The sequence below is a fragment of the Argopecten irradians genome, chromosome 12 (assembly GCF_041381155.1).
Source record: "Argopecten irradians isolate NY chromosome 12, Ai_NY, whole genome shotgun sequence".
Taxonomy (NCBI): domain Eukaryota; kingdom Metazoa; phylum Mollusca; class Bivalvia; order Pectinida; family Pectinidae; genus Argopecten; species Argopecten irradians.
The window spans coordinates 16043381-16062520 of NC_091145.1; the positions used below are offsets into that span (position 1 = coordinate 16043381).

The 19140-nt window shown below is 34.7% G+C and overlaps 1 protein-coding gene across 1 annotated transcript in view; it reads left to right on the top strand.

The window, feature by feature from the left end:
- LOC138336316 (metabotropic glutamate receptor-like) overlaps positions 1 to 19140 on the top strand; it is a 109673-nt gene that overhangs the window by 86365 nt on the left and 4168 nt on the right. The window contains exons 4-5 of the mRNA XM_069285753.1: positions 5887 to 6953; positions 18299 to 18491. Of these exons, the coding sequence (XP_069141854.1) occupies positions 5887 to 6953; positions 18299 to 18491 (1260 nt within the window). The remainder of the gene's footprint in view (positions 1 to 5886; positions 6954 to 18298; positions 18492 to 19140) is intronic.

Genomic DNA, 19140 nt, shown 5'->3' on the forward strand with positions numbered 1-19140 from the left:
TAGAAATCTTTGTCAGGATAGTAAATACTGTCATAGAAATCTCTGTCATGATAGTAAATACTGCCATAGAAATTCTATCATGATAGTAAATACTGCCATAGAAATCTAGTCATGATAGTAAATACTGCCATAGAAACTCTCTGTCTTGATATTAAATACTGTCATAGAACTATCTAGTCTTGATAGTAAATACTGTCATATAAATATATATCATGATAGTAAATACTGTCATAGAATAATCGTCTAATCTCTGCATGATAGTAAATACTGTCATAGAAATCTCTGTCATGATAGTAAATACTGTCATAGAAATCTCTGTCATGATAGTAAATACTGTCATAGAAAACTCTGTCATGATAGTAAATACTGTCATAGAAATCTCTGTCATGATAGTAAATACTGCCATAGAAATCTCTGTCATGATAGTAAATACTGTCATAGAAAACTCTGTCATGATAGTAAATACTGTCATAGAAATCTCAGTCATGATAGTAAATACTGTCATAGAAATCTCTGTCATGATAGTAAATACTGTCATAGAAAACTCTGTCATGATAGTAAATACTGTCATAGAACTATCTATCTTGATATTAAATACTGTCATAGAACTGATAGTAAATACTGTCATAGAAATCTCTGTCATGATAGTAAATACTGTCATAGAAAACTCTGTCATGATAGTAAATACTGTCATAGAACTATCTATCTTGATATTAAATACTGTCATAGAACTATCTATCTTGATAGTAAATACTGTCATAGAAAACTCTGTCATGATAGTAAATACTGTCATAGAACTCTCTGTCATGATAGTAAATACTGTCATAGAACTATCTATCTTGATATTAAATACTGTCATAGAACTATCTATCTTGATATTAAATACTGTCATAGAACTATCTATCTTGATATTAAATACTGTCATAGAACTATCTATCTTGATATTAAATACTGTCATAGAAATCTGTCAATACTACCAGTTGTTGTTGTTATTTACACACTTATAATCATAACATATATTATGATATTTTTTGATACACACAACAGTAAAAATATATGTGTTTTTCATTCGTAGATGTGGCAATAGCTTCTCAATTGATTAAACTGATTTAAAAAGGTGCCTGGATAAAAGCGTGATTGTAATATAAAATCAGATACATTTCTCATGTCAGTTTCCATTTGGCATCATGCAAATACATATTGATTTCTGATAAGCTTACTTGCTATGCACTTGGTACACCTCCGACGAATTCATAGAGTACAAAACCTGAAATCAAGGGCCGCATTCATGGTCTGAGGGGATTAAAGTATCCCAGCAGTGTGGTTGTGACTGGACGAGTGTGTAGTATCTAAAATATATCAATCATATGAAAACCGTTTTGGAATTTGCATTTCTATTTTTCTGGGTACGAGAACGCAGACAGACTTGAATCGCTAAATCACATATCTTCATTGATTACTAAAAGCAACATTAAGATATTTTCAAAGCTCGTACCTTTGTAACTTAAAAAAACTCACTCGTGTGAAATGAATTCCATATCCAATTACCACTCCTAATGTAAATTCTATATCTAAAATCTGATAATGTTATTAGGATTTTACAATACTTAAATACTCGACCTTTTTCGTTGGTTATATCAATATATATTAATAACGACTTACATGTTACTCGTCATTTAATAAAAATGACATTAACTGGACATTTTGATTTTCTGTTGTAATTTATATAATATATCCAAAAATTTAGCTACCGTCGTGTCCTTTAGTCAGAGTGATGTAGATATAACGTAAAAATGTACATGACCAGGTTATAGGTAAGGAGTAGCGAGATCATTACGGTCCATGTACAATGATATACATGTAGCATTGTGTTGTACCATGTAATTCAGCTGTGCACACATCAACATGGTCATCGATCTTCGACTTTAATTTCGAAGACAACTCGCACTCGTTTTACACCTTTGGGTGGTTCTCCTGTCAGGTGTAATGGATGTGAGTAGGTAGATCGTACTAGTCCCCGAAATGTCACACATAGAACATTCACTGGTTGTGTAACCGGACGCCAATGTTAGTTGACCAGGGCCCAGTTGTTCAGAGGATGTTTAATGATAATTTTCAAATCAAGATAAAATAATTTCTAATAACACAAATTTTACAAAATTTTACAAGAATTTTAAAAACTCCTTTTGTTTGCTGAGTTTAGTTAAGATATAATCACAAATTTTGCAAAAAAATACTCTCAAAAAATGAGGAATGAAAATTTCACTTATCATGTGATTAAGCTAACCATGCTTTGAACAACTGGGCCCAGGTTTATAGTGATTTGGTATAGTGGCTTGGTATCCCAAAAGAAAATAGAATATGTAATTTATGTCATGTTGATATCGGAGAATTTCACTATCTTTTAAAATGTGATAATACGGAAATTAAAGCTATTAGAGATCAATATTTTGCTCAGTACCGTACCAAATATTCTACTGTTTTTAAATTAGCGTTTATTGAATGGTTACAGTATCGAAGTTATAAACATGTTTTTATAAGAAAGGTAATGATTTGTTTTAAATTTAAACAGTATACAATTATAACTTTCTGTATCTTTATACCTTGTAGGGTTTGTTTCCATCGTGTCATGCACATGTCTGTGTATACTATTATGTATTCAAGTAACACATATTCATGTGTGTGAAATAATTAAAATCTTTAAATCAATTAAAATCTTGGAAGTAGGTCTGATTATTAAACAACTCGCATGTTAATAATGATTTGACAGTAGGTCTGTTGGATAAAATAACTCACAGGTTAATAGTGATTCGGAAGTAGGTATGTTTATTTAAACAACTCGAATGTTAATGATGGTTTGACAGTAGGTCTGTTTGATAAAATAAGTCGCAAGCTAATAGTGATTTGGTAGTAGGAATGATTTAAATAACTCGCGGGTTAATAGTGATTTGGTGTAATAGGTATGTTATTTAAGCAAATGGCAGGTTGATAGTGATTTAGTGGTAGGTATGTTTATAACAACGACTCACAGGTAATAGCGAGTTGGTAGTAACATCTAATTTGTAGGGGCTAGAGGAGAGACAGATCAGTATGGGACAGTCACAGTTCAGTATAATGTGACTAAGTTTGTAAAACTACAATTAGCTTCGGTTTGGGATAAAAGAATTCCAATGTAGAGGTCTTAATTACATTAAGTTGATATTAATCAATTATCTTTATTTTAACCTGTTATATGTTTTCAACAGCACAACAATCATTAAATAAATGATATACTGGTATGTAAATAAAAATATCGAAATTTCGGAAAAGAACTTACTACCTTTTGGTATATTTACATTGTAGTAGAATTAACATTATTTACATCCAGACAATGCCATATATCCCCTGTACATTGACCTGTCATTCAAGCCTGCTTGAATATATCATACACTTGAGACCTATCTATATCTTTAGGGAGAAATTGATTACCAAACGTCAAGCAGTTACAAATGTAGACTTAATGATATCCATATCACTCATTTGTTTCTAAATTTATCCTCTCGCGCCCTTTTCCATCCGAAACATATTGTGTTACGACTATAATAGACAATAATGGGTTTTTGATAGGTTTTGGCCAATTGACCTCGACCTTGACCTCGTAGCCTCTTTATACTTCGCCCACTCACGCAGGCATGGCACTCACCATCTATCTTATGTTTGCCCTTATTCTAAATTAACTTTACACTTGTGAAACCGATTTTTTGAAGTTGTCCTTCACTAACTAAAGTAAGTTATTCTTCCTGTCTGTCAATTTTGTAAGCTCATGCTTGAAATGTAAGGATAGTTACTCCAGTTTCCGGTCAAGATATTAAAGTTGATATTTTTCCTATTTCTAATATGAAGTGACATTTTATGCTTCATCATGCATAATAGAAATGGGACACACGGTAAGATTATCATTACGATAGAATAAGTCTGTCTAATCACATTTAGATCTGGAATGTAAAACCGTATTCCATACTCAACGTTTTATAAATGTATGAAACAACTGAACAAAGCGTTCCGAGAGAGTAAACGATTCCTTGTCAATTACCTCAATCAATGGTCAGCTTGGCTTGGCTTAATTCCAACTGTGCAATTGCACCAACGAACGTTTATACACTGTGGTAAAACCAATTAAATTTGTTTATATAGTGATATCCCTGTCCCCCACATTCACAATCTAATCCACATCTCCCAATCCGCTCATTTAAAAGGAACATGTTTGGTTGATTGATATGAAAATTGTCTGACAGAAGAAATTCGACTACAGAACCGATAAGAGCATGATAGTATTTTATTTCAGATGTCTGATGATGATATGATTGAACTAGTATTATCATGGTTTTGGTTTTCAAAACACATTGTTCAAATAATGGTCCGATGACCTTAATGAAAGAGCTTAAAAACAGTGTCATGAAACTTTTTTTTCCGTTGGTTGACCTATCTGAACTACAAAACATTCGCTCTCATTATTCTGATGGTTTGTGATTTAAGGTATATGATATGAAAATTAATCAATCGTTAGTAGATTATATTTAGGAATTTTGTTTCAAAAATACACCAATTGTTCATAGTTTGCGTTACAAATCTGGAGAATGCAGTCAACGTTTGATCATCATCATATTATATTATTGTAAATATCTTCAAGATCATTGTGTGCTATTTCATGTAACAAAAGCTTCTATCGAACTGGTGACCCCTTACCCTCCCCCCTACCCCACAACGCGTATTGTCTGTAATGTCTGTGCTCGCCAATGTACTAAACTTACACTTTAATGACATGATGATTTGATGTGATTTATTGCAGATGTTAACGGTTTGATTAAATCGTATCATCTTCTTTTGTTGATACAAATGTTGTTGGTGCCAAATTTACATTTAATCTAATTATTTCATTGTCGTTCACCAAACTAAAATGTCTGACGGAGTTTTTGTCCCTCGTTCACCAAGCTAAAATGTTTGACAGAGTTTATGTCCATCGTTCACCAAACTAAAATGTCTGACAGGGTTTACGTCCCTCGTTCACCAAATCAAAATGTTTGACAGAGTTCGTTCACCAAACTAAAATGTCTGACGGAGTTTTTGTCCCTCGTTCACCAAGCTAAAATGTTTGACAGAGTTTATGTCCATCGTTCACCAAACTAAAATGTCTGACAGGGTTTACGTCCCTCGTTCACCAAATTAAAATGTTTGACAGGGTTTACGTCCCTCGTTCACCAAATCAAAATGTTTGACAGAGTTTATGTCCCTCGTTCACCAAACTAAAATCTCTGACATGGTTTATGTCCCTCGTTCACCAAATCAAAATGTCTGACAGGGTTTATGTCCCTCGTTCACCAAACTAAAATCTCTGACAGGGTTTATGTCCCTCGTTCACCAAACTAAAATGTCTGACAGGGTTTATGTCCCTCGTTCACCAAATCAAAATGTCTGACAGGGTTTATGTCCCTCGTTCACCAAGCTAAAATGTTTGACAGAGTTTATGTCCCTCGTTCACCAAACTAAAATGTCTGACAGGGTTTATGTCCCTCGTTCACCAAGCTAAAATGTCTGACAGGGTTTATGTCCCTCGTTCACCAAATCAAAATGTCTGACAGGGTTTATGTCCCTCGTTCACCAAGCTAAAATGTTTGACAGAGTTTATGTCCCTCGTTCACCAAACTAAAATGTCTGACAGGGTTTATGTCCCTCGTTCACCAAATCAAAATGTCTGACAGAGTTTATGTCCCTCGTTCACCAAGCTAAAATGTTTGACAGAGTTTATGTCCCTCGTTCACCAAACGAAAATGTCTGACAGAGTTTATGTCCATCGTTCACCAAACTAAACTGTGTTTCAGTTTGATGATGTGTTTTATTTTGTTACAGATGGTTACGGTGCTATGGTCCAGTTTGATTCCAAGGGAGATGCGCTGGGCCGTTACCGGATCATGAACTACCAGAAGAACCCAAAGACCAACAAATACGAATACGTCGTAGTGGGCAACTGGTCAATGTCCTTACAACTGGACGTCGATCGTCTCGTGTGGTCATCTGGAACGTCCGGGGTCATCCCTGAGTCCAGGTGTAGTGAACCGTGTAGTTTTGACCAGTACAAATACATAGGGAAGTCGGGAGATTCTTGTTGCTGGGTTTGCATAACGTGCCAGGATTTTGAATACCTTAAGGATGAATTCACGTGTGAAGATTGTGGTCGAGGAAGATGGCCAAATAAGGATAAAAGGGATTGCCACGTGCTTCCGAAACAGTACATGCAATGGGATTCGGTATATTCTCTTGTTCCTATGGTATTGGCATGCGTCGGTCTTATCGCAACACTCGTTGTTATTCTCACATTTATGAAGTTTCACGATACACCAGTTGTCATGGCATCCGGAAGAGAATTGAGCTACTTCCTTTTGTCTGGATGTTTGATGTGCTATTTTATAACGTTTATTCTAATTGCCAAACCTTCGACTATAATGTGCGCCATACAGAGGTTCGGAGTAGGTTTCGGATTCTCAGTGATATATTCATCTTTATTAACGAAAACAAATCGAATATCGAGAATATTTGATAGCGCTAGGCGGTCGGCAAGGAGACCCCCTTTCATCAGTCCTAAATCACAAATTGTTATAACATGTATTTTAATTCTAATTCAGATTTTATTCACTATTGTGTGGCTTGTCATAGAACCACCGGGCACACGTATTTACTTACCGAACGGTAAGAGGAACGAAGTGATTCTAAAATGTAAAACGGACGACATATCCTTCCTCGTGTCCCTAATGTATAACATGTTGTTAATCATTGTGTGTACTCTTTATGCCGTAAAGACGAGGAAAATTCCGGAGAATTTTAATGAGTCCAAGTTCATTGGATTTGCTATGTACACTACTTGTATTATTTGGCTTGCCTTCGTTCCCATCTACTTTGGAACCCTCAATTCTTTCCAGGTAAGTCCTACCTTTCTTTCATGTTTTCTACTCTGTAAACAATCGAATTTTCGCTTGTGTTACGTGTATTTCCTGTGGTTAGAATTTGTAAATTACATGATTTATTACATTTTTGCAGTCAAACAAAAGGTTTTATGGTGAACATAAAAGCAATATATATCATTATTATATAATGAAAATATCAATTTTGATATACTCACTAGCTTTTGACGAATCGGAATGCAGCATTCATAGTGAAAATATCATTATAATTGTTATGTTATTAGTTTGTGCGCGGTATGACATCATATTATACCTCAAGTGAGAATTCTGAATTTTGATTGGTCGAGAGATATTTGGTATTTTACACTATCACACGGCAGGTAACATTAGAACAATAGGAAACAATAAACACGTTCGTAGTAACCCCATAGCAGCGGGTGAAAGTGTATTTTTGACAGTGCAAAATAATAACCGCCCGAAAAAGACGCGCACTGGTTTCTTTTTTCGACGCCATCGTCTGTGATTAGGTGAACGGAAGACATGCGATTTCAAGCGTCTCCATGACGTTGCTAATGTTATAAACTGACGACGGGACGAAACCAAAATTCATTGAGATTTACAAAAACGTTAAGATTTAAACAAACGCAGGAGACAATTAAGACAACAAGAATGTTCACTAAATGCTTATTGTGAGTATTCCTTTTTATAATGCAATGATAGTTAGCGCTACTGAGTAGAAGCTCATATGTTTTTTTTAATGCCGACGGTGACTCTGACTTTTGCTAAAATCAGTACTTGAAAACTAGTTTTGTTTCTAGACCTTTGGTATATTAAAATAAATACTACCTACATTAGAGGATGACAGTGCCTAGTGTCACCCTCTAATGCAGGTAGTATTTATATAATTTTTTTGTTGTTAAGATTTTGTAAAAGGCGTTATGATCATAAAAATACGCAACATGATTATTGCAAGGGCAAATAACTCTGTAAAATACATTGGCGGAATATTTACCTTTGGCGGTACTGGTAATGATGGTCTTCTGTAAATGGAAGTGGGAGGAAAATGTACATCTCGTGAGGAGAAAATTTTGCTATTTTTTAATCGTGCTTCGCACTCATGAAATATATCAAAGTTTCCATCCCATTGCATGAAATATAACTGGTATCAAGAAACCAGGGATATCCTCTATGTATCTATTGCAACTTTTCCGTTATCATTATAATAAGTAACGGTTTACTTATGTGCACATGCTCAGATAATTTATCGATTTGAAAGTAAATAGTCCCGATGTAAAGGTTTGCCAGTTGAAAACATATACAAATGTGTTTGGCAGTGCGATAAATTAACTGTGGAATTCAGGAAGAGAATACCATCGTTCTTATTTTGAAAGCCAGATAATTAACTGGTTTATGGTTTAAGGGTGGTAATCTGTTTCCAGGTGATGTAACTTCAGTTCAAAATGTGCTATTTTATTAGATTAGATTAACGTATAGCGGTTATTTTCGCGGACCAAAATTTTTGCGATTTGATCTAAAAACGAGAAAACCATATGTTAGTGATTTTAAATTTTCGCGATATGCATTTAAGGATATATATCACTCAACAATTTCTCATTATATCGCGTATCAAATATTCGCGATCATAGCAATTTGCCGCGAAATCGCGAAAATATCATCCCCGCGAAAATAACCGGCTGTATGGTATTTTGTTGTTTGACCCCGAGAAGAAGAATTCAAGTCTGAATAAATTTGTCGTACAATCATCTCTTAATTTATATTGTTTGTCTTGACCTTCAACCATTGGACGGTTCATCCGTCCAGAACTACATACAATGACGATAGAACGACAAAGCAATTCGGACTGGGGTTAATCTTTGATAGTGCCAACTTGAAATAATAAAACATTGGGTAAACACCTTTGAAAACAAGGGCGAAGGTGTCAAAATAAAGACCATGTGCGTCTCGGGCCATTTTGTAACTGTTGTATTAGTATATAGGTGTATAATGTTAATTGAAAATATTATAAAAATTTCGTACCGGTTCTAACAAACCCCTAAAATTTTTCAAATTTAACTCCGGAATATTACATCAAGCAGGCTAACAAAAAATCGAAAAAGAAGAGAAAAATAGACACAAAAAAACCCGAATAGTAAAGTCAATGGAAAACAATATAGATGATTCGTGTATTACTTTAATAACACATATGTAACTTTTTTCCTTTGTGAATTCCTGTGATATCAAGAGCATCTGTAATGGGTTGTAATACGGCTTAAGTACAAATTAATAAGTAGTCTATAAAAATGTCTGTTTCTGATGTCGTCTTATGTCGATCACGTAAGTCACTAGCGTACAGTGTATATAATCCAGTAAATGTCTGATCCAGCAGAAACAAATCTGAGAGTTAAGTAACGTGATTCCGTGCTAGATATTGTGTATATTGGCGATAGTAGTCTGCCAACACATAGCTAACTCGATGTGAGATTAATTGTTATTTTAGGTAGCCCTTATTCCCAAGTCATGCAATCAACTCATCAATATTGACTCTAAGGAGTCCTGCATGATGGCGATTTTCTTGGACAGAATCTGTCCTCGATTACCCTCGGAACACTCCATCACCAGCCGAGATGTTCCGATCGACTGTAATCCCATAATTATAACGGGCAAGTGTCTGAGGTTGCGAGGGTTTGATATAGATGGAATACATTACGTTTCCCATACAATGGACGCTACATGCAAATTTATGCAAATTAATGCAAATATGCGGCGAGACAATCACGCACGTTTTGTTCATTAAGCCAGATATTCCGACTTCAATCTGATTAGTCGTGAACAATACCAAAATGTTTAACCTTGACTATCATTGTTCGCACAATTTGAAAAACTTAGACGATGTCAAACTGTTCATGTGGTGAAATATGGTTTTTAAACTTCTCCATTTCATAATCCGTTTTGTTCACCTGATTATACGTAGATCGGTGGTGTTGAGGTGATAAGACGCTGATTACAACCCAGATTTCTACTGACATTTCCAAAGTGTATACGTAGGTTCAGGTTAAATGGAGTAAAACATCGTAAAGTTAGACTTGTTTTTTACCTCATGGTGACCTTGGATAAAGTTCAATACAAAGTTTTGAAAACTTTTGTTGAGAAAATAAACTTTGTGTTTAAAATTTAAAATGCGTTGAAAAAAGCTTTGACAGGAAAACGGCAAAATCGCTATTTACACAGTGCTATAACTCCGCCATTTTAGATGGTTTGACCTTGAATCAAATATGGAGCTATCGCTTGACGTTGGATGCAGTACGGCGAACGGTTACGAACTTATGACCGTTTAAAATTCATTCTCCTAAAGTTGACCTGCAGCTTATGAAACCATATATTTACAGCTTAATGAAAATATTCTTGCACGAGGCAAATTCAGGAAATTCCATGGTCTAGATGTGATTATTAACGATATATTATTGTAGTCTCCATACCCATTTCTCATAATCTGGTAAATCTGTTGCTAATATGCCTCGCACGGCCGTATTTCGGTGTCCTAATTAACGGTAACGAGGAGTAACAGGCTTACATGGTCGATGACGATCCCAGGCTGTCGATTTGGGGACGTGGCGGTGACAATTATATATCTGTGTTCAGATTAGCGCCACTTACTGGCTATACACTCGATACTTATTGATTTTTTATTACCTTGAATTACTTCATCAACACTTGTTATGCATATATAATGTATAAACGTGTTCGTTTGATTGCAACGCTATTTCAACACGTTCGAAAATGGACATTCCTTACATATTGTATCCTACTCAATTTATAAAATGAATCTTAATAGAGTTAATTTTGAGATCCTATATAAAACCCTCCTACCACAAATAACAAACACTTCTATCATTAATAACAGATTAATAGGATCTATCCCTGCCTTGAGAATAGAACAAGTAATTCTCCTCTTGTCGTACCCTCAAGGGAGTGAATGCTCCTTTTTCTGCTCATGTAATTTCTCCAAAGAATGTTAAAAAGTACACATATTGCGATTTCGAAAAAAGACAAATATTTATTTACTTATGTATCAACTCGGATTGGTTTTTTTTATATCAAGTTGTCAAAAACTTAACTAAGCATAAGACAAACAAGAACGATCATCGTTTTGAATATTCGAGGTCAAAGAAATATCAGCACGTATCAAACCGGGTAAACGTCAACAAAATATGTGAAGGCAAGTGGACTTCTCTATGCAATAAGTTGTAAATATTGAAGTCTAACCTATGTTCTTTTGTTTTGGAATTTTAGTTGAAACTTATAGTGGGATGCAACTGAACATTTGCTCGTTGGATTTGAAATGCAACATTATCTACATTAATTCCACAATCTAAATTTATTATGATATTTTACAGAACATCTTTGGTGCACTGAGACCTGAAGTCGGCAATTGCGTTTGTAAATAGTCGACAATAGTCACGTTATCTGCAATTTTATTTCTTACGTTTTACCTTCAAATTATGTTATCATTTGCAATTTTGTATACTTCTTAGAAAGTTATATCAATTGACGACAAACAATTCTATTTTGATACCGTTTTAGAATCTAAGAATACCCTTCTGGTAAGCATCCTGAATATGGAAATATCACAGTCCCCTGGGGCCTTTTGAATTATTTTCGCGTTTTTCAAGGATTAGCTCTTTTGTCATATATCGAAATTGGCTCATGGGTGAATTTCTATTGCTCGTGATAGAGGTTGTTTACCAATGAATAGACACTACATTATATATCTATACTGTGTATCATCGACTCAATAATCCGTTTCAGATTTCTCTTGATGTCAATTCAAATCTTCCTTTTCATGACAGGATTACATGCATATGGGTCACTTGACATGATAGGATTACATGTATTTGGATCATTTTAGATCGCAAACTAAGGTGAAGCGGTCATTATTTTAATTATATATTGTCAATATGGAGATGTTCCTAATTACAACAAGATATATTGACATTACACTGAACTGCTTACCATCCGGTGTCCTTTTACGGCTCACGTTGGCAGTTGTTTACCACTCAAAACGGTATTCTATCTCGTATATTAATAAGGCATAATAAAACTTTACGGTCTTGTCGAACAATGTGTTTAAATAATTCATTAGTGAAATATCAGCATCACAAAACAGAAGTCATATACATCAAACTGCAAACATGAATGCTCATTGGTTAGGGGTACAATATCTGGAAGGTGATGTCAGGTCTGGTCCCTGAGATCAATGTTTTATATTCATAGCCACATACACTGTAAATTGTTTTGTCTCCAAGTATTATTTTGCTTAATTAGAATTTTTAGTTTTTTTTCCCGTTGTGTCTTGTTCCGAGTTATGTAGCTACAATATATAGTATATGTTGATAAATTTAGATAGCATACATGTATAGTGAGTATTCAGAGGATCATCTTTGCGGGTAGCACGAATAAAAGTTGATGTTCAAGGATATTGTGGTTTCACTCGTACAAGGTATAAAAGGGAAACTCATTTTCATTTCAACAAATTTTATTGCAAATAAAATACAAATGGATTTGGCAACAGGCAAAGCCTATATTAGCCATCTCCAAACAAATCCGGTATAGTACAATTATCAACAAAAATATTAAAACATTTAACATTACATTATGAATGAATATTATTATTAGTGTATCTCCCCAGCCTATCATAGTAGAAAATTTAAAAAAAATCTTTTAGTTTCAGATATATATTCTGATATGCATTGCAATAAATATGTATTTTTTCTTCATCACAATTGTCACAGCCATTCAGTAAAGTTTTTGTGTTAAAATGCGAGTGGGTAATATTAGAGTTATGTATTTTGGTTCTGAGTGATGATCTTTGTTCATTAAATAAAGGACATATGAAAAAATAGTGTTCGGCTGTTTCATCACCAAGGCCACAAGAACCAATTGGAGAATCTCTCAAATGATCGCGAAATAGGTCAGAATTTAGATTGCTAGAGGAATTTCTGAGATGGCACAGAGTAATATTCATAATTCGAGAACCTTTGTTTATAAAGGTATATGTTATATCAGGTTCCATTTTATTAATATTGAAAAGGAGTGTTTTAAATTATGCAACATTCGATAAGTCAAACTTTAAAGCGAAAGAATTAAATTCTCTTAAGGTACTTGGAAAAAAACTAGTATAGTAACTTGCAGTTCTGCACATAGGAATATTAAAATATCTTGTCATCCTTAGTGGATATATCTCATTTTCAGGCTGATATAAAAATAAAAAGGGAAACTCATATACGGTTTCTCATCTCAAGTCCAGTTTAGGGAAACCAAAAATAGTATAAAACATGTGGCAGGCCTATATGCTGCAAAAGTATTGTTGCTTGGAAAGATTTTCTCCTGATAACATCTGGCCATTTAGACAACTTGTATTTCCTTAATCAATCATCTTTTTTTTACTTAAAGTTGTTTTAAAGTTTGGTAACGGACTAGCTTCCTCAGAGGAATCATAACACCGCTTATTAAAAGCGACTACTTGAACATTTGTGACCAATTTAAATGCTCGTAACGAGCAGGGATGGGTTTAGTATGTCCTGTTAAAGGTCATTAAATAGTTCGTACAATATGAGTAAGACCCGTTTTATGGTGACAGAGAGCGACTCCTGATGTTGGCACTGCCTACAAGGCTGATATCAGGACATTTCCTGTGGGAGATTTTCCAATAAACATATACAAATGTAAAATTATAACTCTGATCGATCCGTCATTTCCTCGACATAATCTCTTGTCTGTTTTGAATAGTCCTAATTACAGACGGCGTTTCCTTCTTTAATACTCCAATCTCTGTTCATATTACATCAGCGCGTGCTCGCGTGATATTTAGATTCCTTATATTATCTAAGAATGTATAAACAGACGGTAGCCTGCGGAAGTATCCGCTTTACCGTTAATAGTGACAAGTACATTTATCTGTCAAACAATATATACTCTTACAAGTGCAACATAATTATCGTGCGAGATGGGAATCGATGTGATAAATATTTCCATATTACTTAGATGAATGTTCCATGAGAGTAAATCCTTGGTGACTACAAATAATTGAAATATAACTCGTGTTATATCGTAAAACTATTGATCAAAATAATGCCATTGGTAAGGTTAGAAAGAGAATGGATACTGGGACTGAGGTGGAAAATACCCGATAAATCATTATATCAATTGTGTGTTTATATCATCTACGTAATCTGACAATTAGGATAAACTTTTCAATATTTTTCCAGTTTTCCCCCGACACACTATTAAATATATAAATCGATCTCAATGGTCTTCATCATAAAAAGGGTGCGAATTTGGTTTGTTTATTTGGGTTTAAAACGTTACATCCCTTTATAAGCAATGACAGTTTTCGCTTAGCAAAACAAAAAGAATACCATTGCAATATTTTTTTTTTCAAAATTATTAAAAGTCATTAAATGAAAATGGTTTTTCGATCAATGATCAAAAATGGTTTAGTAAAGAGCTCTATTACTAATTTGGAATATAAAAATGATGGTCAAAAATATATTTCAATTATTTTCCAATAGTCTGTCTGTCTTATAGATGGTCATGTTTCAACCATTGAAAGGCCATTCATTTGAAAAGAAAAAGCTTTCAATGGTCACTTGTCAATGGAATATGCTATGGAAAACGACGTTTCAGTGGATTTTAAGTGTTGTTTAAATCAGTTTTGAACAATTTCTGTTCGTAAAGGGTCATTATTGTTGCAGTTTGAATAGTCCGCCAGATAGTAGCGTCTTCAACGACCTAAGCCTAAGCCCCAGTTACTTTTTTGATACAAGTTGGGTGCTCTCTAACATATTTCTGGTTTGATTGTAAGTGGAATATACCATTAATCTAATCTTGCATATATAACTACATAGAAATTATCACCGTGTTCTCCGAAACGCGCGGTCAAAACCACGAAAGGGTCTATGTTGTTTTCAACTTGGCATTGCTGCAAAAGTACAGATAAACTGATATTTTGCTTTGTTAACAACAAAGAGAAAATGAAGATTTCACAATCATAATAAAGGGCTATAGTTCCTGTAATATAATCGAGAGATCACAGTTGAGATATAGATCTTCAAGCAAGATTTGGAAGCGTCGCTTCAAAATAACAAAGATTGCATCGAAAAAGAAACGAGTGCGCATATTTTTCGGGCGGTTAATATTTTCCACTGTCACTATCACTATAACTTGTTGATAGGGTGTTGCTACGAACGTTTTTATTGTCTTCTATTGTTCTATTGCTATCGCTGTGAGATACCAAATATCCCTCGACCTACCAGATGCAGGATTATCTCTTGAGTTATGATAAGGTTTACTTACTGTCTAGGAAGACGAAGAACACCTTATTTAATCTTATATTGCCTCAGCATAAATACATAGCTATGTTAAGACGTTGTAACTGTTAACATTATCGATTGGAAGTTGAAGAACCGAGTCAAGGTTTTTGTTAATTTGGAGTGGAGTCCCATTACACGACTCCTAAGTGGCCTGGTCACTCCGTCAGTGGACAGTAACGTCACACTTCCTTATTTGGCGTTAAAACGGAACAACTATTAAAATGCCCTGAAAGCATATGTAGTAGATTTTTATGTTCATTGAGCTGTTTACCTGCGGTTATAGGAGTTCGACGCAAAATAAGTTTATATTGATTACTCGACTTTCTTCTCAAGAGATACAGTTCATGTTAATTCCAACACAATGGTACTGACTTCCGTGTAAGAACAGACAATATTATTGGAAGCCGTGAAGGAAACCAACTCGACCTCACTTTCTGTATGACACGTGCTTCATAACCATGTTAAAGAAACATTTACACCAGTTAGGGTTACAGGGATCTCAAATTAGTTTATATACTAGTATACCCTGAGTGTACGTGGTTTTTTTACTCGTCCGAGTAACCATCGACCATGTATGGCTATAGATAAAACATATTCTACATGGTGTACAACATCTAGAGTTCCCGTTTTCAGTCGGTAAGTTAGGTGAGGCATACTTTCGACCAAATATAGCTATTCACACTTCATTTGTGTCCAAGATGACCACCAGGGGATCGAACCCTGGTCGGCTAGGTGAAAGGCGAGTGGCTTAACCACCCGATGATTCATAGTAATACCAACCCGATATTCTAAAAATGACATTTAAAGTTTACTGAAATACATTTTCTTGATGCGTCACGAGGGATTTTTGACGTCACAAGGGAGAACCACGAATTATGTTAGGACATACAAATACCTTCCTCTTCCATTGCTTTTGGATGCTTAGCATGTGTAAAGATAAAACTGTACAGATACAAATTTATTTATTTATTGCTGTTTTAGATGACTTAACATGATGGATACAATATCCAGATGTTGTATTTCTTAATACCATAGACTCGTGGAATGGTTTATGAGTGGTGCGGAAGAGGAAGCTACATTCAGACACATTACATACGACTCAATCGACCCAGCCATAATGTGTTCGATTGCTCTATTTACGACATGTGCCATCACCCATACCGCAAATCAAGACCAATTTATGGCATGATGTCTCCTACACCTTCACCAGATATCGGCCATGTTAGATTTACTCGAGAGACCTCGCAGTATTTTTATACCTAAAACCTTAATCGTAATGAACTAGGGACAGTTGTAATTGGTGAAACATCTATTAACAGGAACTGATACACTACAGTAACACACGACAGATAACACGAAGTAGGTCAAAGAAGGATGGCAGAAAGTAGGTCAAAGAGGGATGACAGAAAGTAGGTCAAAGAGGGATGACAGCTAGTAGGTCAATGAGATATAACACAAATTAGGCTTAAGAGAGATAACACAAATTAGGCCAAATCGGGATCATACAAAGTAGGTCAATGAGAGATAACTCAAACTAGGTCAAATAGGGATCATACAAAGTAGGTCAATGAGAGATAACACTAAGTAGGTCAATGAGAGATAACACAAAGTAGGTCAAATAAGGATAACAAAGTAGGTCAAAGAGCATTAAATCTCACGAAAAGCGTATTTAATTACAGACATTCCTGCGGTTATTCGTAATAAAATGTAAACCTTATCGTATATAAGTTGCATTGTATGTAAAAAAAATCCCCGTTTCTATCAATTTATTGTAAACATTTTGAAACTGGTAACCACACAGACTGATAAAAATAAAAACATGTAAGAACGCCATCTCATTTGTAAAATAAATGCATTTTCGATAGTTTACGGCACATGTATATAAGCCGTTATAATTTGTATTATGTATACCTCATACAGTGTATGTGATAACTTAAAAGACATCATATGATAGGGACCTAAAAAGAGGTACATAGTTTTTTTTAATTTTTTTTTTACTTTGAAAGATTTTATTTTGCCATTACTTCATCGACATCTTACGGTTTCCTCGTTCCACGGGATTGCTGGGAAATTTCTCCGTTGTGCTCTTACAAAACTACACAGGGGACAAGCCTTCCTATCACATAACAAACCGTGTGATGAGATCATCACTCGTCATATATCAGCCGCGATGTGTTTACTAACGTTCATGTTCTGAATTTTAAAAAAAACCGAAATAGTGAAAGTAAATCGTCAGGCAGTTCGTGATAACAGTGCCAGTTGAAATTTATATTACAAAGGAAAGTGTAGCATTGTAATTCATGCAATTCATGTTATTAAGTGGATGGTGTTTTGCTAACACAAATAAAGGCAAACAAACAAGCGAAGTTTATTTGTATCATTTCTTAAACAACAATGTAATAAACAAAATGTGTGTTTTTGCTCCGTTGATTTTTTTCTAATATTTCCGGGTATCATCTTCTTGTGCACACTGTAATTTTTGATAACACTGATATCGATATATTACAGAATCAGATTACTATGTCATTGCTTCATGATATACGCTTTCTTTTATATATGTTTGTCATGTACAGCTCACCCCCTGTGTATCTCGATCATGTTAAATTTTACCTCATTATTTCGATATTTTTCAGAACCAGATTACCCCTGTGTATCGCTATCATGTTAAATTTTACCTCATTGTTAAGAATTTTTTCCGGTCCAGGACCCAGTTTCAAGAACATTCTTTATATTTAAGAAATCCTTTAGCTTAAAATACCCCATAAGAAAGCATTACAGAATTTAAGTAAGGTTCCTTAACTTAAGTTATTTTCCTTAACTATTGTAATGCTTTTCTATATATTATATCTATATATTTCAGGTCCAGATCACCACCCTGTGTATCTCGATCGTGTTAGATTTAACCTCATTAATTCGATATGTTTCAGGTCCAGATCACCACCCTGTGTATCTCGATCGTGTTAAGATTAACCTCATTATATCGATATGTTTCAGGTCCAGATCACCACCCTGTGTATCTCGATCAGCCTGAGTGCTACTGTGGCCCTCCTGTGTTTGTTTACACCGAAAATGTACATTATCGTCTTCCAACCCGAGAAGAATGTGCGTCGCCTCACCATGAACTCGGCGAGTTACAACAAGAAGCCACAAACCACCACTAGTTCCATACTCACCAGTAACAATCATGGTAGGTCACCCCAGAATATTGGTTCTAGAAAATTGTAAATAAAATCCATCCTGTAGAACTGGAGTTGACATCTGATGTCACAATACAATTGTTTACGGTGTTTAATGCTTCATACAATAAAAATGCAATAATTTATTGTATTCTTTTTTTAAAAGACAATCGATTTAGTTTGTGAAACCCTTCATCGGAAGATTAAAAAAGACACATTTTAAAATATCTTACTGCTCGTTTCTATCTTTGAAATGGGTTCTGAGTAGCATATCTCCAGAGTGTACAGTAATATAGTGAACTTGTGAATTGATAAAACAGTTTTTAGTTATCTAAATATAATGAGTCATCAATAGTTACCACTAAACGATTTTCTTGCTTAACAAAATCTAAAGATGTGTTTATAGACATTGAACGTTTGGGGTTGCCCTCATTTTCTTTTGTGACTCTTTTTGATTATCTAACGCAGTTATATGAACACTGTAAATCTTAAATAACTTCCTCAGACTCCAACATTATTTTCATAATGTGAATACATTATCTGTTATCGCTAGGGGACAAATATCGTTTTTAGATATAAGGCAATTGAAGAATTTAGAGTATGCAGGTGATAAGGTCTGTCATTGAATTTTTAAACCCGCTTAGACGGTTCCATGGGACG